Source organism: Ursus americanus, chromosome 6 (genome assembly GCF_024610735.1).
Source record: "Ursus americanus isolate L20-20 chromosome 6, mUrsAme1.1.p, whole genome shotgun sequence".
NCBI classification, from domain to species: domain Eukaryota; kingdom Metazoa; phylum Chordata; class Mammalia; order Carnivora; family Ursidae; genus Ursus; species Ursus americanus.
Window position 1 is genome coordinate 55,337,803 of NC_142132.1, and position 25,341 is coordinate 55,363,143.

General features: G+C 48.2%; 1 protein-coding gene across 1 annotated transcript in view; it reads right to left on the reverse strand.

The window, feature by feature from the left end:
* The window catches only part of HKDC1 (hexokinase domain containing 1), a 38,241-nt gene extending 20,971 nt beyond the window's left edge, over positions 1 to 17,270 (reverse strand). Inside the window, exons 1-7 of the mRNA XM_045783596.2 lie at positions 17,029 to 17,270; positions 12,141 to 12,303; positions 6,392 to 6,540; positions 6,170 to 6,289; positions 4,476 to 4,571; positions 3,302 to 3,401; positions 988 to 1,171 (exon numbers count right to left, since the gene is read on the reverse strand). Of these exons, the coding sequence (XP_045639552.2) occupies positions 988 to 1,171; positions 3,302 to 3,401; positions 4,476 to 4,571; positions 6,170 to 6,289; positions 6,392 to 6,540; positions 12,141 to 12,303; positions 17,029 to 17,091 (875 nt within the window). The 5' untranslated portion in view covers positions 17,092 to 17,270. The remainder of the gene's footprint in view (positions 1 to 987; positions 1,172 to 3,301; positions 3,402 to 4,475; positions 4,572 to 6,169; positions 6,290 to 6,391; positions 6,541 to 12,140; positions 12,304 to 17,028) is intronic.
* Positions 17,271 to 25,341: the final 8,071 nt, after the last annotated feature.

Genomic DNA, 25,341 nt, shown 5'->3' on the forward strand with positions numbered 1-25,341 from the left:
ATAAAGGACATTAATGGGGCAGCTAGTGAATTTTGAGTAAGGTCTGCAATCTAAATATTAGAACTGATTAAGTGTTAATTTCCTAATTTCGATAATTATACTTCGGTTCTGTGAGAGAATATTCTTGTTTGCAGATAATACGCTTCGAAGTATTTAGGAGTGAAGGGATATTATGTTCGCAACTTAGTCTCAAATGGTTCAGAGAAGTAATTTTATTCAGACATTTTATGTGTATGTGTACGTATATGCATATACACAGAGACAGAACAGTAGTATTTAAGGAAGCTGGGTGAAGGGGAATTTTGTACCATTTTTATAACTTTTCTGTAAGCCCAAAATTATTTAAATTTTTTAAAATGCCTTTTCATTCGACAATCACTTCATGAGCTGCAGTAACGTGTAAGACACTGTGCCTAGAAAGGAAAGAAAAACCAGACGCGCGGCTCCGGGGGCTCAGCATGCAGGCGGAGCTGAGGCAGCCCCTCAGCAGTTATTCTCCTGGTGAGCAAGGGATGAGAGCCCAGAAAGACTCCCCAAGACCTGAGCTGGGAAGGCATCACATCAGGTGCTGTGATTAGGCCTCTGAGAAAGGGGGGGGGGGGGGAGGGAGCCCTGGAAGCACAAACGAGGAGCTTGCCTGAGTCCTGCTCCCTTGGGCCGCACTGGTTTTGTTCTGTGGGTGCACCGAGGGGGCAGGACCCGAGTCACCTGGTTCCCAGCTGTACACACATGTACGCACTCCCCTGCCCCACACGTGCACGCTCCAGAAATATGGACTGAATTAGAACTGGGGTTATGACCCAGGGGAGATCACTCCATGTCCTTGCCTTCACTCTCACAGATGCCTGATGAAACTGAAACCCAAGCCTCGCCTCATGAACTCCTTGTAACTGGTCACAACTGGAAAGCCTCCCAGGTTCAAGGTGTACCTGAGTGACTGGGTAGTTACCAATGCCAACGCCCAGGTGACAGCACAAGGGCACTCACAGTTGCTTCCCGGGGTTGAGAGAGCCGAGGTCCAGCTCCCGGTCGAACTCGGTGCGGATGTCTTCCAGAGCCCCGTCATCGCCGAAGGCCCCCCACTCCGTGTTGACGCACATCCTCCCCTCATCGCCCTCCACCAGGTCAATGTTGCTCATGTCCTCCATGTAACACGCGTTGGTGCCGGTGCCTGCGTGAGGGATCAGAGCGGATACGCAAAGACCGAAAGGCTCCCAGCTGGGCAAAGACACAGAGAACTCTTAACTGCCTGAGAGCCCTCTGAACGCTCCACAAAGTGCTTTTGATCCACTTCCCGGGCCCGGTTCTCACTGAGGGAAGCAGCTGTGGTGAGCCTGGGAGTTCATGAGGAATAAAGCTGACGTGTCAAGTCTACACTTCTCAGATGTTAATGGTTTGCTGTCATGAATGGGGTCGATTGTGAAGAAGTCCCCATGAATATGTATGAAAGCTGACAAAGCACATTTACAAAGAGGAGGAGGAGTTAACCTAACCTTGTAAATTAAAAAAAAAAAAAAAAAAAAAAACCAACCCACAGTAATTTTTCTAATCCTTTCCCTAAGCTACTTAGCCTCTTCTCTATTTGATACTAAAAATATTCTTTCCTCATGGCCTGCCACAAACTCTTCCGCGCAGAAGCCACATCCATATCTTTGACAGTGGTTAGCTATCCCATAAGAGAGCAACATTCCATTATTCAAACACAAAATCACTCCACGGAAAGGCCTCCAACACTAGAATATTGGGGAGGGGCTACAAAGGGGCAGTCTGTTTGGGACCCACCGGGAGGACGGAAACGTTCTACAGCTGGATTGGGGTGATGGTTAGGAAACTCTACATTTACCAAAAATCACTGGACTGTACACATTAAACGAGATAATTTTTATGGCTCAGAGCTGCTTAAAAATTATTTTTTTCAAGTATCTTCCCCTGTCTAATGCTCTGGTCTGAGGATTTTAAAGCCAACATGAGAAATAAGAAATGAGAGAAACAGAATGTAATGCAGTACCTAGAAAAGGCTTTTCGAGGAAAAGTGGACACAATTTAGGCGTGGCAGCCAATCTGCAGTCTACCAGACAGTCACTGAGACGCCGTGGACGGTGGCTAGAAGCCGTGGCTGGCAAACGCCCATCCCATTGCGAGCTGTGGGGCTCCAGAAACGGGAAGGCAGATCAAGCCCCTCAGGTGTAAAATCCTGCCCTTTAGGAAAGTCCAGCTGAGGAGACGGGTTGGAAACTACAAAAAAGCAATTCAGAAAACTCTCCCCAGTAGTGGTAAAGGAATGGGGACGTGATAGGATCTATTCAAGAGCAGCCAATAAATCTAATCCATTTGGCTTTATTGTCCCCAACACTGCCTTCTCACGGACGTCTCTGGCAGACCCCCTCCCAGCTCAGGTGTTAAGGACCATCCGCCAGACACCTCCTCAGTGCTGCGACATCCCTGGTCTAGGCCTCACCATGTCCTATCTGCACAGGGGAATGGCCTCTTGGCTGGTCACCTTGCTTCCATTCTTGCCCCATTCTAGCCAGTTCTCTTTATCTGACACAGCAGCCAAAATGAGCTTCTTAAAAATGCACACCCCGTTTATTCATTCCCCACCCAAAGTCCTCCAGTGCCTTCCTGCCTGCCTCCTCTTGGGATAGAAGCCAAAGATCTTACAGTCACGATGTCCTGTGTCCTATGCAAACTACCCGGCCCTGTCCATGCTCTCTGGCCTGAAGAGCCCCCTCCTCTCCACCTCCAGTCACTTTGGTTCAGCCACCACTCAGCTTCTTAGGGTTTCTGGAGCATCCCAGACGCAATCACCAAAGAGGTCATAGGTCTCCTCTTTGCTTTGCCAGGGCCTCTCTTCCTCTCCATCTCCACTTTGCTCCCTCCTCCTCATCCCTGAGCTCCCTGCTCAAATGTCGCCCTCAAGAGAGACCTGCCATGATCACCCCACCACACTCACTCTGTCACCTCAGCCTGCTTCACTCTTGTCATCACACCAACCACGACCTGATATTACTTGTCTGGACCTTTCAGGCCTTTCACCCACCTCCCCCCTGAAAGCTGCATGAATACAGGAACCTCTAGGTATTCACTCCACTGCAAACCCAATGTAGAGCACAGGGCCTAGCACCCAAGAGGCACTCAGCAAACAGTTGTCGAATGAATGCATTAATTTTCCCTTTCCCTATGTTGTGTCTCATAAACAGAAAGTGCCAATACCCTCCCACAGAATGTGCTCAGTTTGCTAAAACTAAGCCCCAGACTAGCCCCTTTTCCCGACCTGGAAAATCAAGTCAAACTGAATTACCAATGATGACACCAACTTCACAGTAGGGATCATCATAGGCGCATGTCATCAGGGTCCCCACGGTGTCATTGACCAAGGCCAGGATGTCCACGTCTATGTCCTGATGGAACACAAGTCCCAGAGGGTGTCAGGGAGCGGGAAGGGGGCATCATCCCTTTGTCTTTCCCCACAGAGGAAGCAAGAGCAGTGAAGGTGATGAGACAATCACCAGATCCTGCCTGGAAGAGATGGGGCCTCTGTCAAGTTCAGAGGTCTAGAAGAGAGAAAGGGCAGTTGGGAACTACAGAGTGGAACCCATGCTCCTGCCTTATGGGTGAAGGCCTCTGTGCAATGGAAATATGAGGGACAGACCACCAGGAACCCAGCCTTTATTTGAGAGACCCCCGAGGAAAGCATGTTTCTCCTGGGAGCAAAGCCCTCCATCGCCCATGGGGACAGCTTAACCAGCCTCAGCCAAGTGCTCTCCATGGGCAGCACCAGGGATGTCTCATCTGGGTTTCCCATGTTGACGAGTCAGCTTGGATTATTACCCCAAGGCAATATGGTTCCCCAAGGTTTGGGGGAGCATTCTAAAGTGAAATGAAACAATAAAAGAAAAACACAGGATAAAAGATTATGATTGCCTCTTTAAGGAGAAAAAAGACAAGAAGTGTATCCATCAAAATATTGCTCTTGCTGTCAGGATAACAAATAAGCTGGGTTTATTAGTGCACTTCTCAGCTCAGCAAGGAGCATGTCTTGCTTCTTCAGTTTAGATTATTATAAAATTTATTTGACGAATAGAGATAACCCATGAATAGAGAAGAAAATAGGAGAGACAGCCAGACTGGAAAGAAAGTGAATTTTTAAGCTCAGAGAGGAAAGGTGGTTAGAGTATTACGCATGCACGGGGTCTCACTGAGACCCTCTGAGGGGGCCGTGGCAGCTGGGGAGGTCCCAGGGAAGTGTGGGGCCACATTTCAATGCGACCACTGGAACAAGCGCCACGTGCCGAGGCTCAACCGTAGGTTTACCCAAATTGGTCACAACTGGTCACATCTATACCACAGTGAGACCTGCCCCAAGATCAATTCTTTCTCTGATTCTCCTTCTAGGACACGCACAGTAGGAGACCCCACCTGGAGAGAAAGGGGCTAGGACTGGGGGAGCTCCCGCACTGAGGAGAACCCCTCACCTTGTGTTTTCTCATGGCTTTGGTCAGACAACTCACGACATCTGTGTCTTGAACTCCCCGTGCCTTAAACTTCTTGGTCCATGAAAGCAGGATCCCCTGGGGGAAGATTTCAAAGCCAGTTAAAATGAAGGCGGCGCTCAGTTCTGAAAATGAGTGGCAAAAATTTCTCGCGTAAAATGCATCCCCACAGGCTTCTCCTCGTGAAGCTGAATCGCCCCCAATTCTTTCAACATTCCTTCCAGACGCTTTTTCTAGCCACGTAAACATCTTTATTTCATCTGAGCAGTTTGAAACAGTATACGTAGTGGCAGAAAGAACAGTCGCAGAGGACTTGGACTCACAAGACATTAGTCAAGTCATTTAACCTCCCTGAGCCTCAGTTTGCTCATCTGTGAAATGGAGAAACCTCATTTCCCTGCCTCTGTCACAGGAACGCTCTGACGGAAATACCTGGCCTGTGGTAGATACACATTATGTGCACGGAATGTGTGATTGCCAGGTCCACAAAACAGAACTCACCTGCTATTACCTGGCAGGACTCCCTTGGGAACTTACGTTCAACTTAGAAAAATGGTTCTCTATTTGCATTATCAATTATTTGCATAAAATTGGTGTTTCCTGGGGCACCTGGCTGGCTCAGTCAGAACATGCGACTCTTGATCTCAGGGTCATGAGTTTGAGCCCCATGTTGAGTGTAGAGATTACTTACAAATAGTATCTTTTTTTAAAAAATGTTTTTAAAAATTGGTGTTCCTCAAGAGTTTTGTAAAACAGCAAATAATCATAGAATGTTTCAGACTGGAAGAGAATTTTGGAGATTAAGAGATTTGCCCAAGGCCACACAGTCAGAAATAGCGGAGCCCAAACTCACAGACTCCCCGACCACACCCTCCCAATCCTCTCAGTTTATGGTGAGATTTACAGAGGAAGGAAACTGCTCTAGATCTCACAATGAGTGAAGGACAGAGTCCAACTGGAATGCAATGGTCAGATTCCTGACCGGTGACCAGGGTTTTTTCCTGCAGCACAGCGCTACCTAGTGGCCGTCCTCCCTAACTTCTGCTTTCATGGGTCATTGGAACATCCCTGCTTCATGGGATAGAGGAGTAAGAGACTGCAGGGTGGTGTCCCCCCAAAAAGGGTGTTAGGACAATGTGGAACCTCTTGGGGGCAGTGACATTGTCACTCCAATGACCCCACCTGCATCCTCCTCCCAAGGGCTCCCTGGAGAGTGAGACTCCCCCAGCCTTCCTGCTCTCATGGGGGGTGCTAGGGGTGGTGCCCAGACCACCAGCATCCACATCCGTCACCCAGGAAGCTGTTTGAAATGCAAATCTAAGGCCCCACTGATTAAGAAACTCTGGGGTGGGGTCCAGCAATCTGTGCCTAGCCAGTCCCCCCGGGGATTCCCATGCAACCAAGTCTAAGAAAGGGAGGGTAACAACCATTCTGTCACTTTGTGCTGTGCCCATGTCAAGTGCAAAGTCAAGGCTGCTGCATTTACGAGTTCTCTGCCTCACACTTCCACCTCACTGTGCAAAAAAAAAAAAAAGAAAAAGAAAAAGAAAAAAGCAAGACAAGAAAACTCCTGCTGATCTCTCCTGTTCCCAGCCTGACTCCTGAGCGCACGCACGATCTCCAGCCCCGAGCCCCAAATCTTCCGCAGCTTCTTGCCTCCCCGGCACGAACCTTACCTCTTCCAACTTAGTCTGTCTGCACGGAAAAGAGAAGGTTAGGCCAAGGGGCAATTTCTTATGCTTCAACCCTTTCGTCTTCATGAAATCTGCCAGACAGTCAGCTACGTAGTCAAACAGCTACAGAGGAGAGAAAACACAGGACACTGGGCTAAGGCACGGGCGCTTACAAACTTGATGCCAAGGCCTTCCCCCCGCTTCACAGAGCCCCTGCCCCAGTACCTCGGAGCCATTGCCTCGGATAATTTCATTGGGTGTTGGGTAGAACTGACTCTCCATCTGGACGTTTCTTTTCCCCTCTTGAGAGACTTGTACCTTCAAGACACGAAATTTGGACCCTCCAAGATCCAGAGAAAGAAACTCCCCATTTTCTATTAAAAAAAAAAAAAACAGGAAGAAAGGGTATCATTTATTGAAGGCTGTTCTATGGCAAGCTCAGCTTTAGAAGTTGGATATGTAATAAATGTCACTAAGTCTCACAACCACCCCCACGAGCTGAGTGTCATTACGCACACATGCTGAGACACTAGAAGTGAGCCCTCCCAGCAGGGGGCAGAGCTGGGGCGTTACCCAAATCTGCCCCCTGGGCCATGCTGGATGGCATAAATGTGGACAAGGCAAATGTAAACCTGCTTCAGGCAGATGGTACCAGAAATGGGCCTTGAGGGTGGAGCCGAGTCAGCACACCCCAGCCAGGCCGGGGCAGCTGATACTCCAAGCACAGGCAAAGTGCGGGTAAGGTGGGAGGAAAAGGCAGGGAGACGTGCGGGAAGGGAAACCAGCCCCATACAAGCTTCAGTCTCATGGACAGACGGAAAACACCCCAGGGAGAGAAAAGAGACAGGGACAAAGGATGGCCCTTACTGGGCCAAGAATCTTCACATTTTGGGCCAGACCCAGCCCTGTGCAAGACAAAGGCTATTAATATGACACATGTGTTAAGACAAGGCAGCCCACTCTGGTGACTTGAACTCAGAATCCAGCCAGGACTCCTGCCAGGACACCTGCCAGTCTTCAGCATCAGCCACAGATACGGGAGAAGAATGCAAGTGTGCACACTTGTGAACCAACAAGCCTTCATAGAGAATTCTCTGTGCCTGAAAAGTGGCACCAGGCATGCTTCGTGATATATGCCCAGAGCACATGTGAGTAAAGTTCCATGACCACAAGTCTGGTCCCCTGGTGGCCTCGTTTTGTACCATGTGACCTAGATACAGCTGCATGGAGATAAGGGACCAGCTGGCCATTCAGATTTACTCTGTGTGACATGTGAAATAAAACAGTGAGAAGTTACTAGTTCGTGGTCAAGACTGAAGTAGAAGCATCTCCCACACCAGAGGTCAGCTGGGTTGTCAAGGTGGCCCCATGTATATAGACTGAAACCACAGAGGAAAACTCAAGTCCCACCCAGTCTCCTTGCGACCTGAGTGGACCACAGCTCCCACCCTCGGAGTCCCACGAGACCCCGTGTGTCCCTCTTTTTGTTCTCCATGTCCTTGTACAACAGACCTCCTTTTCTGCCCTGGCTCGACTGGGTTCTGTGTTCCTGGCAATGCAAGAGCTAGAGACAGGTCCTCCTGAGCAGAGCTCTGCAAACTCGAAGGTGCGTATGACTCTCCCAAGAATTTTAACATGCAGACGGTGATTCAGTGGAGGTGGGGTCTGAGATTCTGGTGTTGGTGGTGTTGTTGTTTTAAGTTTATTTATTTATTTAAGTCATCTCTACACCCAACATGGGGCTTGAACTTGTGACCCCGAGATCAAGAGTTGCACGCTAGCAGGGCGCCCCAGAGATTTTGTATTTCTTAAACAGGTTCCCAGGTACTGCTGCTGCAGGTCTGTGAACCACAGAGCAGCAGGGGTCTCAGTCATTTCCAGACCCAGCCAGCTGGATCTTTTGTTTTGGAGATTATCTGGAAGGCAAGATTCTTATCGCCCTAGATCTGCCCCCAAAGAAGCTTGATGGAGCCTTTTATTATTCAGGAAGGGAATCCAGAGACCGAATACTAGGCAACTTTTGTTAGCATTCACCACATACCAAGCAAGAGATGCTTTCACAGATGTTATCTTGTTGAGCAGGAAATAGGGTAGATCGCATAGTCCACGTGGGAACACTTACTGAGCTAGACTCTGTGCCAAATACCATGTCAGGTGCTGGGAAGCACTGGGAGCGCTATCTAAACCCCAGAGAAGGCGGGACAGAGCTGAGTGCAGAAAACGCCAGGGAGGGAGGGGGCCAGCCAGAGGGGGTCCCATGGAAAGGAACTGGAGCCAAGCAAAGAGCTCACATAGGGAGAGTGGGGTCTGCTTTTGAGGAAGGAGGGAGGCGGAGCCAGCCCCATATAGAAAGGAGGCTAGCAGGTAGTCTCAGGATAAACTAGGAAGGATCTGGAAAAACTGGCCCACCCCAAAGAGCGTGAGCTTTCTCCAGAAGGTGGGGGCAGGGGGGCAGAGAAAGATTTTAAGCCAGGGAGTGCCAAGCTCTGATTGAGATTTGGGGGAAATGCCTCTGGCACCAGTCAGGATAGACTGGAGGATTTTCATAAAAGAGGAGGTTCCCATGCTTCAGTTCAGGTTGGAGGTGATCTGTGAACCCTCGTGCAGTATAGCACGGATTCCTTCCTTCCTCTGGCCCCCGCCGCCCTTATCGTTATCAGTGTGCAATCACCTGGCTTCACAGGTGACTCAACACGCAATTTCCTGGAAACCACTTGGCATGATCCCTTCTGTGACTTTGACCCCAGAGAAAGGACTCACTGGACCCTAAGGGAGGAAGGACATGCCTAGAAAAAGAGGCAACAGCGGCAGAGGGGCTGTCAGGATCTCTACAGCAATTCCGATTACTAGGACCTCCCGTCACGGGGACGGAACACGCAACATGGTGATCCTAGTTAAGAATAAGGCCTTGCATATTTGAAAATTGCTAAGAGAGTAGGTCTTAAAGGTTCTCATCAGAAGAAAAAAGGCATTTGCAACTATGTGTGTTGCCGAACGTGACTGTGGTGATCACTTCGTGATACGTACAAACATCAAATCATGTTGTACACCTGAAACTAATATGATGTTACAGCAATTCTATCTCAATAAAAAAATTTATAATAAAAAGATAATGATCTGCCTCTGTAGATAATCCTTCTGTGAACTTCCAGTGGCTCCCGGGTTTCCTTCCCCTCATCCATTCCCAGGGCTAATGCGCAGCTCCTTCCCATTCCCTAGTGCTGCGTCTCCCAGAGATGCTCAGTGACTGGGCTGATTCCTAGAGATTCAGACCTGAGAAACCGTAGGTTTAGGAATGGCTCCAAGTGCATCTTATACTAGGGGAGGAGAGGGGGACCCCTGTCCTAAGGCAGACCCCTAGGCCCATCAGCCAACCACATCAGGACTCCCTGGGCTTCCCTTCAAGGCCCCCCTCGGTAGCAGCAGCTGGAGTCAGGCCTAGAGAATCACAGTCCCCCTCATGAGCGTGTCATGGACACCTTCGGTCCCCCTTTCCTTGTGACTGGTAGCAGGTAAGGCACAAATGCTAATTCTTCTCAGTCGATTGCGGCTCCCTGACGGAAAGGCTGGAGGAAACTAAATCTCTACTGGGTTACCCCCTCTCAGGTAGGTTTGGATGAGAGGAGGGGAACTAGAGAAAGTAAGAGAACTCAGGATTTCTCTGGAAACTGCATACATTTTTAAAAATGGAGGCCCCAAAGGATTAGTAGCATTTTATTTGTTTGCTTTTATTGTTAGTGACCATGAAATTACACCACCAGCTACAGAAGACTTGGGGCACTATTTTGGAAATTTTAAAGCACTCCTTCCACATGACTTCATCTGATCCTGACAGCCCTGACCTTTTTCGGATACGGACAGGAGTGCAGTGGTCCTGGGACTCACCGAGGCCCCCCGGCCGCAGGGACTCTGGGCCCCGAGACCTCACTGCAACAGGCTCACTGGTGAGATTCATAATGTGATGAGAGGCTCTGAGGAGACAGCGAGGAAAGGAGGTGGTGCCTCCGGGCCTGAGGAGGGGGGTTTCTAAAACTTGGTCCATTTCACTTCCAAGCCTTCCTGAAGCAGCCAGAGCCAGGAAGACCCATCCATCCCAGCATTCTCCAGGCCCTCAAAGCACTTTCCCTTGCTTCTGAGGACACGCCTCTGCAGGAGGAGCCAAAGCACAGGAAGCCAGGAGGACTTCACCCTGGTGCCCCCCCCACCCCACCCCCCGACACACCCATGACCCTCGTGCTTACTCTGAATGGCCCCAGGATGACCTGTCAAGGACCACAGTCCCTTCGGTACTCCCATAGAGCAGTGTCTGGAACTCAGCAGATTTCAAAGCAGGACTGTCTCTAGCCAAAGCTTATGTCCCTCCAGGGTGGACATAGTCCACCCTGTCACCCACCCACCAGTGAGGGAAGAGGCTTCCCCATCACACTTCCCGGGGACCTCTTGAATGGCAGAAGCTACTTTGACCCCGTCATTGGCCCAGAGGGGCCCAGAACCTGGCTAATCCAATCAAAGTCCCTGAGAGCTCCCCAAACTTCAGCCCCTGCCCTCTCAAGGGCCCCAAAACCCCCACTGGAGCTTGGTCAGAGCACTGGGACCCTGACATTGGTCCTCCGTGCTCTCATCTGACCTGGGCATAACAGTTACACCTCAGGGTTCTTATGGGGATTATGTGAGATGGTGCGTTCCTAACACCCCTGGCCAGAGAAGGGGCCTGGTGGGTACCAGTTCCTGTCCCATCTCTGGCTCTGCCCAGAGGCTGAGAATGGAGGAGCTGGATGGAAGCCCGTGGGTTCCCACTAAAGGTCTCTAGGCTGTGGTCAGCTAAGTAATAGTTCCCCAAAGATGTCCACATCCTAATCCCCAGATCCATGAGTATGTTAGTTAACATGGCAAGGGAAAATAGGTTACAGATGGAATTAAAATTGCTCGTCAATTGACCTTGAGGTTAGGAGATTATCCTGGATTATTTGGGTACGCCTAATGTAGTCACCACAGTGAAATGGCCCAATGTGAAAGAGGGAAGCAGAAGGGTCAGAGTCAGAGGGAGATTTAAAGGTGCTATCTGGCTGGTTTGGAGATAAAAAGGGGCAGGAGCCAAGGAGTACAGGCGGCCTCTGGAAGCTGGAAAATGCAAGGAAAGAAATTCTACCCTAGAGCTTCCAGAAGGAATGCAACCTGCCAACATCATGATTACAGCCCCATGAGACATTTCAAACGTCTGACCTTCAGGGCTGTTAAGAGAATAAATAAGCTGCTAAATTTGTGGTAACTTATAACAGCAACAATAGAAAACAAATACAGAGGCCAACTCTCTCATTTCACAGATAAAGAAACTAAAGCTAAACATTTCGCCAGAGGTCACTGAGAAATGTCAGAGCTGGGCCTAGAGCCCAGGTTTCTTGAATCATCGTTTACTCTTCCTTCCACTGCATCATGTTCTCTTCCCTTACTTCCTATCTTGGGCCTAGAATCTAGATACTTAGGCATGAAATACCATTTATTTTCCATTTGGCAAATATTTCAGGGCCTAGTAGGCATCAGGGACCATGCTAGGTGGTCAGAACACCAGGGGAAGAAGACACAGTCCTCATGGAGCGTCTGCCCCGTAGGGAAACTCACGCACGGCAGGGTGTCAGGACAAGCACCTAAGCTGGCAGGGGGGGCTCCTACACGGAGGCGGTGACCTCTACCCTGAGCCCGAAAAGCTAAGCTGGTGTTCACGAGGGGAAGGATGTTGGGGTGCTCCAGCAAGCAGACAGAACGTGTGGGGCCAAGGCGCGCAGAGGAAGAGCAGGGTACATCTGGACTTTGGTTCAGAACGTTTGGTATTGAATGGGCCGAAGCACAGAGAGTTGGGGAGGAGTATGCACAGAAGGCAGGTGAGATAACCCCGGCACAGGAGCAGACTCCAGGTGCCCACCAGCCAAGAAGAAAGCGGGGGATCAGGGTCCTGGCAGCCCCTGGCCCCACTCACCTGAGCCATCTGGAATGGCCCTGACAAAGGTGGGCAGCATCTTCACGGCGGCTGTGGGGTTGGTGTCCTTCCCCAGGCCCTTCTGCATTTCAGCCTGGAAGCGAGTCATGATGTCCAAAAGGGTCTCATCGGAGAGCCGCATGTCATACAGGAACCTGTCCACCTGGAACAGACGCCAGGGTGACCAGGGATGCCTGCTGGGGGCGGGGGGGGGCTTGTGCTCCAGTCAAGGCCGTAAATTCCCACTCCCATCACAAAGCTATTTTTCTGACTCTGGGGACAGCTTCATGGTGTGGAATCCCAAAGGTTCCTTGCCTGACCCCTCACGAAGCTGGAGACAAGGTAGGGAGTTGGAAGAACAGAATGGAATGGAAAGTTGGGAGGTAGGAATTTATTCCTCTGAAGGGCAAGCTCTCAGGAAGAAAGGATTCCCCCATTTTTCTGATGGGACAATAGAAGGGCAAAAGTGACAAAGGATTCAGGGTTTCTAATTCCCAGTTCAGGGCCTGCACATTGTCCCATTACCTCTCCACGGCAGGAGACTAGCTAGAGCTTGAACCTTAAATTCCTAAGCACAGAACCTCTCTTTTCCAATGATGACGATATATACCCAAACTTGTTTCCTTTTGTTTACGGGCTGCTAGGAAGCTCAGAGCTAAATTCAGTTTCCAACTGCAATCTGTAAATTCTAGTTCTTTGAATTTTCATTCTGTTTTTAACTGAGGTTGTTCTAATTAAGATGAAGTTTAATTTTTAAAGCCAGCTCAAATTGCTGCTGGAAATGGGTGAATGACACTCAAGTAACCAGGAAACGGAGGCAAAAGACCACTGCCCTAACGGAGGGAAGTTAGAAAAATCCCTAGGGCTATGCCCAGTCCACCTGACTGCAGCGGCGTATCAGAAATGGCAGAACAGCTTCCCCCTCATGCTAACGCTCATCTGCAGTGGCGGCCTGGATTGCCCGGGCTCACTGGAGTGGATTGCTGAGGGGGCAGGGGCAGGGAGGGGCGCAGATGCCCTGTATTTGCCCCTCCTGCTTTATACACATACTGAGCAACCTCTCTACCCATCCAGGTCACAAGGAGACTTGACCTCAGCACATTCCTGGAGGAATCCCTCTCCCACACTTTTCTCTAAAGCTAAGAACATCTGTTGAAGTCTACAGAGTGCTTTCACATACGTCACCTCATTTAATCTCCCTGACATTGCTTTCAGGCAGCCGGTGAGGGCAGAGTTCTTGCTTCTGATTGAGAGGTGAGGACCCCAAGGCTCAGAGCCATGACACAGCAGTGGCGAGGGGTACACTGGGACTAGGATGCAGTCTCCATACTCCTTGCCCCACTGCCTGGTTTTGCTTCACAGCTCCATGCAGGACACGGGAGCCCAACAGAGATATCACACCAGAAGTGCAGAGGCCACATAACCTGTATCATAGGACAGGTGCCTAGCCATCAGCCAGGCCCAGTAGGCAGGCATCCCAGCTCAATCTGGGGCCAATTCGGAGACCCAAGGCAGTGAAATGGCCCATGGCTGTAGGGATTTGGGGGCCAGAGAGAGTCCAGAAAACCATCAGGGAGCCATTAACAAAAAAAGGACAATTGGGCATTCAGTGTCTTTGAAGAGATAGGATGGAACCAGGTCATGCTTCATTAAGGGCTTCCTGTTCACCCTGAGTCTGTTTATGACTAATTGGTTGGCACAGCCACAAACATGGAGAAAACCGACGGAAGGGACGTGACCCAAGTAATTAGGACTTGGGGAAGGGTAAGATGTGCTACACATCCCCATAGTGTCATCCCTCCGTAGAAGGCATGGTTTAGAGGCCCTGCTGGGGTCCTTCGCCAGCTGCAATTTACCAGAGTCATCCAGAACTCTGGGTTCCCGCTCCTGCTGTTTCACTAAGTTAAAGTCATGACAGAAAGAATGTCAAGTTAGCAACAGTTTCTTGTTTGTTGTCTCTACCTCCCACCGGGCCTGGTACAGTAGCTAGAAGGGAAGAATGACACATATGTTGGGGCAAAAAAACCCAAACCAAACTATATTTTAAATCTGAACAGGTGATCTGGGGCCTGGGTAGCCAGGCACATTTTTTGCAGACATTCAGGGAGGGTGTGTGAGTTGCAGGAAACCAAGCACACTTTTGGAAAGACTCTGAAACCATAACACAGGATATCTTCTAAACAAAAGAGCCGACGAGCAGCACATTTAACATAGGAAAAACAAATTCAAAACTGTGAGCTCAGACCTGCTGAATGACAGAATGTGGAGGCTGGAAGTGACTTTAGAGATCGCTTAGTCCAAAGGTCCCATATGAACTAAGTCATAAAAAGGTTCACCTCTTTGACCCAGTGATTTCAGTTCTGGGAATCTAACCTTATAGTAATCCCAAAGATGGAGAACATTGAACGCATTCCTATGTTTTTCAAAGCAATATCTTAATTGTTAAAAAATGTTTTCGAAAGTAGCCGAGTTATGCGGAGCATTGGATGCTGATGTAAGTGACGAATCCCTGAATTCTACTCCTGAAACCAATATTGCATGTATATTCACTAGCCAGAATTTTTTTTTTTAAGATTTTATTTATTTAACAGAGAGAGACAGCCAGCGAGAGAGGGAACACAAGCAGGGGGAGTGGGAGAGGAAGAAGCAGCCTCCTAGCAGAGAAGCCTGATGTGGGGCTCGATCCCAGAACGCCGGGATCACGCCCTGAGCCGAAGGCAGATGCTTAACAACTGCGCCACCCAGGCGCCCCCTAACTAACCAGAATTTAAATAAAAATTGGGGGGGGGAAGTAGCCAAAGAGGGAAAAGGTCGAATTCCAGTATATCCAACTGGACTGAATATTAGAAGATTTTAGAATGATAATTATGAAGAAATGGGAGAAATGTACATAAGTAGTTAGAATATAACGATAAGTGAGGGACACAAGATTCAGAATTGTAGGTAGGATATAACTGTAAAAACGTACTATAAGGGCTTTCACAGGGCAAATCTGACAGTGTTTGTGAGGGGGCTGGGATTAAAGGTAACATTTCCCCTTTTCGTAATGCTGACTTACTCAACTGTAAAAAGTACACATTGAAAACCTAGCCAGTCCTTCTCTAATGAGTGAACAATCTGTAGGGCAGTGACTAGACTCAACCCAATGTTATCAATAGGTCAAATAATGTCAATATACTGAATTGGAAAAGAAGCTACCAGAGTGGTTTCTCCCTCCCTCCCTTCCTGTTTTATGTTGTTTTGTCTTTGCTTTAATGTTGGTATGGGAAGATTTTAAAAAATTGTTCCAGGGTCTGAATAGTAACCCTCACAGGCAACTATAGCCCAGGATCTTGACGACTCTGGAGGCAGGAAGCACAGGAACTAAGGAGGGGATGGGCTACCTGACCCTGGAGAGAGAAAGAACCATGCCTTTTGACCAGGGGTGTTTTCAGTGCACGGAGGAGTCCATAAGCCCATGTTCTCAGAACCTGTGAGTCATCCAGCAACCCATAAACCAGACACCCATCCTATCTCAGTCACCTGTTGCTTAAAGTGGTACGAGGTTCTCCTGACTATCCTGACTCGGCTCCCTCTTCAGCTTTCTTGAAGGGGAGAGGGAAGGGGTGAGGGAAGGGTCCACTTCAGGCCTTAACAAAGGCTGACCCTCCTCCCAGAGGACCTGGAACGATCAGTGGAAGCTGCATAATGTCCCTCCTGTGCCTGCACCTGGGCTGGCGGACAAACATGTCCTTCCTGAGTCTAGGATGTGACAAAAGGTTAACCACCACAAAGGGGGCCAAGGAAATGAAATTAATTTGCAGAACCAAATGTAAAGGTTCCAATGACTCCCCCTTGGGGTTTGGAGAGACATTGTGCAGGTTTCCTTTTGCAAAGCAGGTAATAACGGAAAGTGAATCCTTCAGCAGTGCTGTGCAGGACTTTTCTACCCCCTTAAGAAGCCAGTAGAGGACTGTGAATCTAACCAGTAAATGAAAATTAAGACAGCTTAAATCATATTGACTTACAGTAGTTTGAGATTTGCTATAACTTCTAATCCAAATCTCTAATGAACAGAATTCCGTGCAGGTTTCTCCCGGCAAGCACAAGGGCTGTTACGGGGCCATGCTCTCTCTCTCTGTTCGGAAAGCCAGGAGGCATCGTGGCACAATGAAAAGAATGCTAGGGGAGTCAGAGACTTGGGCTTAATCCTCACTGCACTTGAAATACTTGGGTGACCTTGGCTAAGTCTGCCAGACGAGAGGGTTTCTATCATCTGTAAATTGAGAGACTGGCAGCTGGAGTGGCTAGCGGGCGGGCTGGGCTCAGGCCGCCCGGAGGCAATGCCGATGGGCTCCAGCTGAGCCTTCGCAACTGTTAAGCAGCCTACCTTGGAATATATTTTGGGCAGAGGTTTCTTGAGCAAAGAATGCACACCAGCAACAGCACACCACTGGCAAACAGCACATGCCAATAATAACTGGTTCGATTATTGCACATTAAGACCCACACCCCTCTTGGTTCCCACGCTTATATTCCTTCAAGCACATGAAGAATCATATGAATCACTTTAAAAGTTCTCAAAATTTTCTCTCCCCTCCTCTGTAGCCTTTCCTCCCAAATACCCCTTATAAATCATCCTCAACCTTTCTGAAGACTCTCATCCCCTCCCATCCCGTATCTACCAGGAAGTGCCGAGTGAAATGCAAGGCTCGGGACAATGTGTAATGTCCAGCCTGTGGGAGATTCACTTCCTCCCCCCACCCCCCCTGAGCTCTTGACTGGTCCTGTGCTCCCCGTATCTTTTCTAATAAGCTTTCTTAAACCCTTCTGGACGTAGGCACAGTATCAATTAGTTCTGTCAGTGAAGAGTGAATCGGGTATCTCAGCTTTGTGAGTAAGGCCTTACCTTCTTGATCTGATCTTCCTTCAGCTTGCTGAAGTAAAATGCCATCAAGTGTACCGCAAACATTTTGTCCAAGTTTGGTTTCTCTTGAGATGGGCAGAGCTTTCTGTGCAGTGTTTACTCCTGTGTCTCCGGAGTGCTGCCTACTCCCAGTTCTGGCTGGAGGCCTCCGGGAGCTAGGTGCTGCAGATTAAATACTTCCAGGCGGCTTAGAGTTCAATGATTAAACTTCGCCCCCTCTCTCTGGTCCCTCCCTCCGGCGTACACTTGATTGTCTAATAGGAGGCTTGGGGTGGTAGCTGAGGCTTGGTGGAGGGGAGGCAGGGGATGGGTTGCTTGACTCTTTGAGAACTGGGTGCCACAAGATCTCGTTGCTAAGCAACACTCTCAAGCCAGGGCTCCACCAAGCCCACTCAGCCGAGGAAAATCTTCTGAGAAGCTGGGCGTTAAACAAAGCCAACTTTCAACGAGCTGAGCTGCTCTGCAAATGTCTGGCCTCAGCCTTTTCTCTTGAGTCCTTTTCTCCTCAACCCGGGGATGGAACTCCTGACTCCCAGCCCCTCTGCAACTGTCTTAATTAAGACTAAACACTGCCCTGGTCAGGGAGACGTCAAGAATGTTGGGGCAAGTCCCTCCTCCTTTGTGACAGAGCAGATCTCTTGCCTCACAGCCCGTGGTAACGGAAAAGAACTGATAAAAAGTGATAAGCCAGAAAACCTTGACTGCACAGGTGGGGACCCAGGAAAAAATATCCATTAGAGAGGATAAACCGAAGACACGGGGGCTCACCGGAAAGCTGCTGCTGGGAAGAAAGACTGAAGTCACAGACAGGAAATGTCTCACGCCACGAAGATATCTGGTTACTCACTCATCTCACGCATCACTCTTGATGTGGGAAGGACGCAGAAAGGGGCCGATGTGTGGGTACAGTAGACCTTGTGCTCTTCCCACAGTCACTGGTCAGCTAAGAAAATCAATAACAACAACTACGGTGTTAACAACAGCAGCTAGCAAGGACAGAGCACGTACTATTCCCATTTCATAGATGGGGAAACTGAGGCCCAAAAAGGGAAAGTGACTTACCGAAAATCACAAAGTCTATAAATAGTACAGTGAGGAATCAAACCCAGGAGTTTCATTCCAGGTCCCAGCTCTTTTTTTTTTTTTCAAGATTTTATTTATTTATTCAACAGAGATAGAGACAGCCAGGGAGAGAGGGAACACAAGCAGGGGGAGTGGGAAAGGAAGAAGCAGGCTCTCAGCAGAGGAGCCTGACGTGGGGCTCAATCCCAGAGCTCTGGGATCACGCCCTGAGCCAAAGGCAGACGCTTAACGACTGTGCCACCCAGGCGCCCCCAGGGCCCAGCTCTGAACCGATACATACTGCCTCTTTTTCCTCTGTGCAATAGATAATCAACTGACAATTACTGATAGCAGCACCTTTCTATTGGGTACTGTCAAGAATTCCAATTACTTGGAGAGCTAAATACACAGATATCATTTCAACAGGGTCCTCCCAGCGAGGGGAAGCAACAAATGAAGGAACCCCTGACCATAACCTCCAAAATATTAATCAATGGCTTCCCAAAATGAGCCACTGACCAGACGTGAGAGCCGGTCTGCTGGGCAGCGCAATGCTTCCTCCTCCTTCAAACACCTGCCCCTCGACACGAGGGAAGACACGTATTTTCCCCGTCGGCTTAGCAGCCTCAGCTTCGTTTGCTTTTCTGCTACACAGTCTCGTGAATCCAGTGAGTACCAAGCACTTGCCTCATCAAAGAGCCTTCAACTGCCACCTCTTCAGAAGCCACTGAGTCTCCTCCAGCCGGCACCCTTCCCTGTCCGCCACATGTCTGAGCGTAAGCTCAGGTCCTTTCCTCGGACTGCTCGAAAACCGTTCCCAGATTGAGAAACCCTATCCCTTCCCGTCTGTTTACCCCTCAGACTGTGAACTCTCTTTTAGCTCCTTTACTTTGTCTATCATACGAGCAAACAAAGGTTAACCTTCAGTTGCTAAAACTATTCAGTTCCCCAAAACACGTGGAATTGTGGGTATTCTGAAACAGCCGTGCTCTGAGTCCGTGCAGGCTGCGGATAACATCCTGGGGCAGGACACCTGCCCACAGGTGATAACAAGACTTGTATTGGGGCGCCTGGGTGGCTCAGTCGTTAAGCATCTGCCTTCGGCTCAGGGTGTGATCCCAGAGTCCTGGGATCAAGCCCCACATCGGGCTCCTCTGCTGGGAGCCTGCTTCTTCCTCTCCCACTCGCCCTGCTTGTGTTCCCTCTCTCGCTGGCTGTCTCTCTCTCTGTCAAATAAATAAATAAAATCTTTAAAAAAAAAAAAAAAACAAGACTTGTCTTAATTCCTCCATTTAGAGAGTAACCTCTGCGGTGCAGTGTGGCACCAGCTGTCACTGATTTATTCACCCTCGGGATAAGAGGCTACAATGGCCAGTGGACAAAAAGACCCAGAGCCCTAACCAAGGTCTCTACAATCTCATGGTTGCTTGTGTGCCCCAGATAGGCAGCCTCTGGGATTTTAATCAGGCGGAGGAGATCAGAGGATGTCCATCTGTTACATCATTCCGTTGTTAATGCCAGCACACCAGCATCTCCGTTCCAGGTCCGAGTGAGCCAACAAAACTGAGAAGCTTCACAGTTATAAGGATCACATACATTAGGAGTCATCTAGCTCAAATTTATAAATAATTTGCTTATTTTACCATTCCTCATCTGATTATTCCAGTCCAACCCTTGGAATCTTTCACTCTTATTGAATTTCTATGTAGCCATTCAAGGATATCTGGGTGCAAGTCTTATAAGCACTTAGATTTTATTTAAGAACACTCATTTGAGGGTTGGCAATGCTGAGTGAGATTTTGGTTGAAGGGCAGTACCAGTCTGACTCAAATCTTCAATGTAAGAAGGGAAACTCTCTCACCTCAATACACATCTCTATTTCCCTAGAACTCTCCCTTATGGCAAGGCCTAAAGATAATATCTGCTTTAAGTACTGAGCATGGTAGGAGGACTAGAAGTATAGAATTTACCCACTTATTTAGTAAACACCTATATAGTGTCTACTAAGTGTCTCCAATATTATTTCCCAGAGCAACTATCATTTCATTCTTTCCAATTTACAGGTGGGGAAACTGAGGCATGCAGTCCAACTGGTACATGGTGGAATAAATATCTGAATGCGGGTAGTACGGCTTCAGAGTCCACGTGTTATACTGGCTCTATATGCTAACCTGGAAGGAAAGTATGGGGGAACATGTGACCTAAACTGGGAAAAGCAGCCCAAAGCCCCAGGCCACACAACAGAGAGTGCACATGCCCTGGGATCCCACTTTGGCTCTGCCCTCAGTGAAGACAAATTCTCCAGGCTCCTCTCTGTAAAGAGTTCGTAGCTACCCCAGCGGTCATTTTGAGAATAAAAGTAAATGAGATCACACAAGAGAATCCATGTAGCCCACAGTGGGTGCATTAAAAGCATTTCTTTAATCTAAGCCTTCACCTGGGGGGATCCCTTCTTAAAATTTCTCTTTCATCTCATCCCATTTGGTCCCTTAGAATAAGAAAATGCATGCAGCCCCTTCAGTACATTCAGTAAAACAACCGTAAACCATCAGAAGGTACCAGTTCCATTTACTGGAATTACTAGAACAATTGGGAATTTTATAAATATTCTATTCCTGTTACTAAAGAAAATAGATCTTGAATTCTGTTCCATATTGTTTTTCATAATAAATCCAAAAGTAAGTTGTCCAAAATATCAATCAGTCTAACCTGCTGGCATTCTGCTTGCTGCAGAAGAGTAAGAGAGTATGTAAGAGAGCAAACTTCCATACAAGAAAGTCAATGTAGAACCTTCCAAACCCTGCCATAGTCACGGTTACTATGGTGTCTCTATGGGAGCAACCACAAATGAAGCAGAAATGTTAACTTCAGCAAGTTTCAAAAGAATGCTACTGATCATTTTTAAGGTTTATTCCTGACCAAGAGAGGCTTGGGAATGCTCATGAAGAAATTAATTGCACACAATTATTTTTATCACAACTACATTAAGAGCTGTATTTGCAAAGTACTAGCAAGGAGAGGGGCGCCTGGGTGGCTCAGTTGTGAAGCCTCTACCTTCGGCTCAGGGCGTGATCCCAGAGTCCTGGGATCGAGCCCCACATCAGGCTCCTCCGCTGGGAGCCTGCTTCTCCCTCTCCCACTACCCCTGCTTGTGTTCCCTCTCTCGCTGGCTGTCTCTCTCTCTCTCTCTCTGTCAAATAAATAAATAAATAAATAAAATCTTAAAAAAAAAAAGGTACTATCAAGGAGAAACAAGTCATACAAGGAAATGCAATTCATGTGGCTTTTAACATTTTTCACAGTAGTTATAATCTCAATTGAACAAAATAGCAAACTTCTAAAAGCAAACAGGACTTTGGTTAAACATGGAGTAAACCCGCAAGGAAAAGAGAAATGAAACAGTAATTAATAAGAGATCTTAATATAATTTTGGAAGACAGAAAGCTGACAGAGACTAGCTTAGCAGAGGAAACACTGAAACACAAGTGATGCAGAGTGATTTTGCTGAGAAATGAGCAATGACATTTTTAACTTTAGAAATGCTCAGGAATTGGAGGCCCTGGTTCCTCGGAAGAGCAAGAGGCAAGACACAGAACCAAAAATGGGAGATTGGCCACAAGTGTATATACAAAAAGCAGACACCAGGTGTGCTCCTCCACCAAGAGCAACGGGTGACCCACCAACCACAGCCTTACCAGAGAGCACAGGCTTTCATTCTCTGGAGAGATGGAACCCCAAAGCCTCTGGGCTTGGGGCCACCAGGCACCATGAGCAGTGGGAGTGAGGCACAAGACTGAAAATACGGCCACCAAGTGAAACCCTCAAACTGGGCAATGAGACCCCAAACCGGTTTTTTTCTGTCCAGTTTCTGCCAGCAGACATCTATCTGTATACATCCCTTTCTCCCTCACTGGGAGGGGTCGGGGATCCAGTTTTTCCTCTGGTAATCTATATGGCCTTAGATGTGGAAGAGGCAAAACTATAGAGACAGTCAACAGATCAGTGGTTGTCAGGGGTTTGAAGAAGAGGATTAAATAAGTGAAACACACAGGGGCGTTTTTAGGGCAGGGAAGCTGTTCTGCGTGATGCCGTAACAGTAAGTACGTAACACAGTATGTCTATCAAAAGCCACAGAACTTTATTACACAAAGAATGAATTTAATGTATGTGTATTTAAGAAAATACTTAGAAGATCACGGGTGCCATGCAGACTGACAAAAGACTCTAACTGTATTACAAATGTAGGAGACAGCCCTACTGAAGGGAATGGGGAGAAAAGATGCTGACCTCAGTACATTTGGAAGTGAGTGGATCGGCCAGACCAATCAATGGCAAAAGGAACTATACCCAAGGAACTGGGGCTTGGGAAGAGTGAGATGTACTACACCCCTGGGAACTAAACTTGCTCCTTTTTCCCCCCAAGACCTGCCCCTGAGCCTGCTCATGTTCACTCAGTACCAGGGTATAGAGAACTTGTCCAGCATCTGCACCATGCCATCCCTCCCGCAGAAGGCATGGTTTAGATGCCCTGCTGGGGTCGTTTGCCAGCTGCAGTTTAACAGAGTCACTCAGAACTCTGTGTTCCTGCTCCTGCTGTTTCACTAAGTTAAAGTCATGACAGAATGAACGTCAAGTTAGCAACAGTTTCTTGTTCATTCTCTGTACCTCCCACAGGCTCTGGTACAGTAGCTAGAGGAGAGTGCTATGCTCTGGTTGCTAAAGCTGTCTCCACCAGGAGCACGGCTGCACTCTTCTGAAACCACTACGTGTGGATAACTGGAATCAGATCATTAAATGGAGGCAGGATGGCAGGAGGTGGTTTTCTCACTGCTGTAGTGGGAGGTTACTGACAAGCAAGGGGAGAAGGCTACCATGATCCATGTTACTGCAGTACAGTTGAAGACGTCAGTATAAGCTCGTGATTACCTTAATATAGATAAACATGGATAGATACATACATGGATATACAAATATTTGTAGATAAATATATGTACCTGGGTTAGTGTACTCATCTGTTTTCCTTGCTCTGACAGATAAAAGACCCTAGAAGCAATGATATTCAGTAGCAACGAGCACATCTGTTACCCAGATCTTAGTTTCTAATATCATTCTACACACACACACAGGAACCTGGGATCCTTGGGAAAATGCCTGATAATAGAGCTGGGCAAGGTATACACAAAATGAGCACCAGAAAATAAGTAAATACTGGAAAAAAAAAAAAAAAAGAAGTAGTGGGGGATATGTCAAAGGGATATAAGGAACCAACTAAAAGACCTTAAAATAACCAAAGCTTGGAAAATTTGAGCAATAAAAGTATTATTGGATTATAATCCAAAGTGTAAAATAAATATCCATGAATCCATACTGATAAAAAAGAAATAATAGAATAAATAAATTAATGGGGGAGAATAGACAAATCTCCCATGCAGAAGAATTCCAAATAATTTATGTAGGTAATTCCCCCTACTGGAGGTGGAGCATAACGTCCCCCTCCTGAAGTGTGGGCTGCGCAGTGACTTTCTCCCAAAGAATACAATTTGGAAGGGGGGAGGGGAGTAACTTTGTAAGAGAAACCTGCTGAAACTCTACCCCACTCAGCTAATCAAGGTCAACATCATCAGGGATGTCATGTTGATAGTATGTACCTCTGATATGATTTGATCAGAATAGCACTTTATCTCCACTTTACCCCCAAACACCAAAACTCCAGTCTAATCATAAGAAAAACATCAGACACCTCTTTGGGAGTTAAGGTGGCAGAGGAATAGGGGACTCCTTTTTCAGCCGGTCCCCTGAGTCGAGCTGGATAGGTACCAGACCAGCCTGAACATCCACGGAATCAGCCTGAGACGCAGGAAGATACATCTGGATCTCTACAAATGAACATCTCCAGCGCTGAGTATTGAGGTACGAAGCGGGGAGCCATGAAACCCGCACAGATATCGGAAGATAAACGGAAGGGGGAGGGAGCCGCCGCGTTTGGGCGCCGGGAAGCGGTAGCCACCTGCACTGGGGAGCAGGCGGACTCTCGGACGGGCACCCACAAGAGAGCAGACTGAGACCGTGAGCCGGGGAACGTGCGCAACCAGACTGAAAACCGGAGCTCCGGTGTGCTCACTGGAACCAGACTGAGACCGGGAGCTCTGGGAGCGCGCGGGGGCGGCTGGCGGTGTTAGAAACACAAAGGACAGAGACGCGCCGGCCCTGGAAGTGAGGGCTGGGACGCCGGGTGTGGGGCGCACATCCCCGGACGCTGCAGGGTTGGGCAGCACCAACAGAAACAGAGTTAAAGTGGCCAGAACATCAGTGGAGAACGGTCCGCGAACCCTCTGTTCTGAGACAGAGGCTGAGATTCGGCCACTGCTGCTCTGACTCTCAGAAGAGGCACAGCAAACCGCCAGGGAAAGCCACCAGAGAACAAAAGCCTGGAAACACCGGCTCACAGGGTGCCCATACCCATCCCCCCTCGCAGGGGACACGGAGACTCTACCCAAACAGGGTTGCTTGAGTATCAGCGCGGCAGGCCCCTCCCCCAGAAGGCAGGCTGAAAAATCAAGAAGCCCACATCCCTAGGATCCCTATAAAGCAAGGGCGCAGTGCCTGGGTCCCGGTCAATAATTTGGGCTCTGGACAACTCCACAACCTATTCTCATCAAAATGACAAGAAGGAGAAATCCCCCCCAGCAAAGAAAAGACAGTGAGTCTGTGGCCTCTGCCACAGAACTAATGGATATGGATATAACCAAATTATCAGAAATGGAGTTCAGAGTAACAATGGTCAAGATGATGTGTAGACTTGAAAAAAGTATTAACGAAAATGTTAATGAGAATACAGAATCTCTAAGGGCAGAAATGAAAGTGAATCTGGCAGAAATTAAAAATTCTATGAGCCAAATGCAGTCAAAACTAGAGGCTCTGACGGCCAGGGTAAATGAGGCAGAAGAATGTATCAGCGAATTGGAGGATGGGTTAGTAGAAGAGAAAGCTAAAATAGAATCTGGACTCAAAAAAATCCATGCTCAAGAATGTAGGTTATGGGAGATTACTGACTCAATGAAACGTTCCAACGTCAGAATCATCGGAATCTCCGAAGGGGTGGAGAAAAACAGAGGTCTAGAAGAGATATTTGAACAAATTGTAGCTGAAAACTTCCCTAATCTAGCGAGGGAAACAAGCTCAACCACGACAAACCTACACCACGTCACGTCATAGTGCATTTCGCAAATATTA